This window comes from Chenopodium quinoa, unplaced genomic scaffold, assembly GCF_001683475.1.
Source record: "Chenopodium quinoa cultivar QQ74 unplaced genomic scaffold, ASM168347v1, whole genome shotgun sequence".
Lineage (NCBI taxonomy): Eukaryota > Viridiplantae > Streptophyta > Magnoliopsida > Caryophyllales > Amaranthaceae > Chenopodium > Chenopodium quinoa.
The window spans coordinates 12,421,222-12,423,578 of record NW_018742738.1 but is presented as its reverse complement, the minus strand read 5'-3'; the positions used below and the strand labels follow the sequence as shown (position 1 = coordinate 12,423,578).

Sequence of the window (2,357 nt, the reverse complement as noted above, 5' to 3'; positions counted from 1 at the left end):
CCAGACAAGTAATGTCTCCAAATCTTCAAGGCAAACACTATTGCAGCTAACTCCAAATCACGGGTTGGATAATTCCCTTCGTGAACCTTTAACTGTCTCGAGGCATACACAATTACCCTTCGACTCTGCATCAACACACATCCCAATCCCAACCTTGATGCATCACTATACACGTCATATAGATCACTCCCATCCGGCAAAGCCAACACAAGTGCTGTGGTTAAATTTTCTTTCAAGATCTTAAATGCCTCCTTACACTCTTGGGTCCATGAGAACTTATGCTCCTTTTTCATCAGACTTGTCATGGGCTTCGCGATCCTTGAAAAATCCTTCACAAACCTTCTGTAATAGCCTTCTAAACCCAAGAAACTCCTTACATCCGACACATTCTTTGGGGTTGGCCAATCACTCACAGCTTGAATCTTGCTTGGGTCCACCGAAACTCCGTCCTTGGAAATCACATGGCCCAAAAATGCTACTTTCTCCAACCAAAACCCATACTTAGACAACTTGGCATACAACAGATGCTCTCTTAAACATAACAACACTTGTCTCAAATGCTCCTTATGCTCTTCTTCATTCTTTGAATATATCAAAATATCATTAATAAACACCACTACAAACTTGTCCAAGTATGGCCTGAAAATCCTATGCATCAAGTCCGTGAACACTGCAGGTGCATTGGTCAAACCAAATGGCATAACTGTGAACTCATAATGACCATAACGGGTCCTGAAAGCACTCTTTGCAATATCTTGCTCCGCAATTCTCAACTAGTGATAACCCGATCTCAAATCTATCTTTGAGAATACCCCTGCTCCTTTCAACTAGTCAAACAAATCATCGATCCTTGGTAATGGATATGTATTCTTCACTGTCACCTTATTCAACTCTTGATAATCTATACACAACCTCATACTTCCATCTTTCTTCTTCACAAACAATACTGGAGCACCCCAGGCTAATGAACTAGGCCTAATATAACCTTTCTCCAACAAATCACTCAACTAGGTCTCCAACTCCCTCAACTCAGCTGGAGCCATCCTATATGGAGCCTTAGAAATAGGTCTAGTTCTAGACACTAGATTGATAGTGAACTCAACATCCCTCACTAGTGGCATACCAGGAATCTTATCCGGAAACACATCTGGAAACTCTTCTACAACAGGAATACCCTCTTCACCTTTCTTTTCCTCTCTTTCAACCTCTTGAACACTACACAAAAACAAAGGACAACCCTTCTTAACCAGCTTCTGTAGTTGCATTGCAGATACAATTCTCAACCCTGAACTTTTCCCTTCCTTTTTATACACCACTTTGGTCTTACTTGGGCTAGTCAAGGTGACCTTTTCAGCCGCACAATCAATTTTTGCTTCATACTTTCCCAACCAATCCATACCCAGAATCACATCAAAGTCATTCAAGTCAAACTCGATCAAACCAGCCAGAAACTCTACCCTAGAGATGGAAATAGGCACACTCAAAAACAATCTCGAACAACTCCTCACTTCCCCAGACGGAATAGACACATCTAGAGAAACTGACTCAGGACTCTCTTACCCGAGACTCCCAACTACTTCCTTGGAAATAAAAGAATGTGACGCCCCTGAATCAAACAAGACTTTCACAAGAAAAGAACTTATAAAGAAAACACCAATTACCACATCATTAGTAAAGTTAGCTTGCCGACTATTCATCACAAACACACGACCCTTTGGGGCACCTCCTGCACCGCTACTGGTTCCAGCCTTGGTTGTAGGTCCACTAGACTGAGGTGGTTTACTAGGTGCACTAGACTCTTTCACCTTCCCATACTTAACATCAGCTTCCTTCTTGAAACACTCATACTCACGATGTCCCAACTTATGACAGTAACGATAAGTTACCGGGTTTCCCTCACAGTCCTTTCCTGGGTGGTCTTTCTCACACCTCTTGCAGAAATACTTCCTCTTGGGCTTCTCACCCAGTTGGTTCCCATTCCCTTTATGGTTGGATGACTGTCCCCCCATTCCCCTTCCCAAAGTTCCCCTTGTTGTCCCTCCTATCTCCAGAATTCCCTTGGTAATTTCCATTAGGCTTGTGCCTCTTTTCACCCCCGTGAAAAGAGTCTGGGTTCTTCCTTTTCTCTCCCACCTGCTCCATCTCCCTCCCCTTAATTCCGTACAGATGGGATGCACGACCATAGAATTCATCTAGGGTCTCAAAAGTCACTCCCCCTAGCTTCCCTTGGAAGGTGAAGGTTAGGCCTTGCTCAAATCTTTGAGCCTTAATGGTTTCAGTAGGGACTACTTCCGGGGCAAACCTCATCAACTCAATGAACTTGTTGTAGTATTCACTGATTGACATGTTTCCCATTC

General features: G+C 43.2%; 1 protein-coding gene across 1 annotated transcript; it reads right to left on the bottom strand.

Annotated features, from left to right (window-relative positions):
- Positions 1-1,007: 1,007 nt before the first annotated feature.
- Positions 1,008-2,072, bottom strand: LOC110724094. The gene is made up of 2 exons (XM_021903490.1): positions 1,561-2,072; positions 1,008-1,458 (listed from the first exon to the last, which is right to left on the bottom strand). The coding sequence occupies exons 1-2, from the start codon at positions 2,070-2,072 to the stop codon at positions 1,008-1,010; spliced, it is 963 nt and encodes a 320-aa protein (XP_021759182.1).
- Positions 2,073-2,357: the final 285 nt, after the last annotated feature.

What these genes read in the sequence shown, in the direction of transcription:
- LOC110724094 (XM_021903490.1), bottom strand. Translation starts at nt 2,072, where the DNA reads ATGGAAATTACCAAGGGAATTCTGGAGATAGGAGGGACAACAAGGGGA. An exon ending in GAAGTAGTTGGGAGTCTCGG is followed by an intron (nt 1,459 to 1,560) that starts GTAAGAGAGTCC and finishes TTCCATCTCTAG; the next exon opens with GGTAGAGTTTCTGGCTGGTT.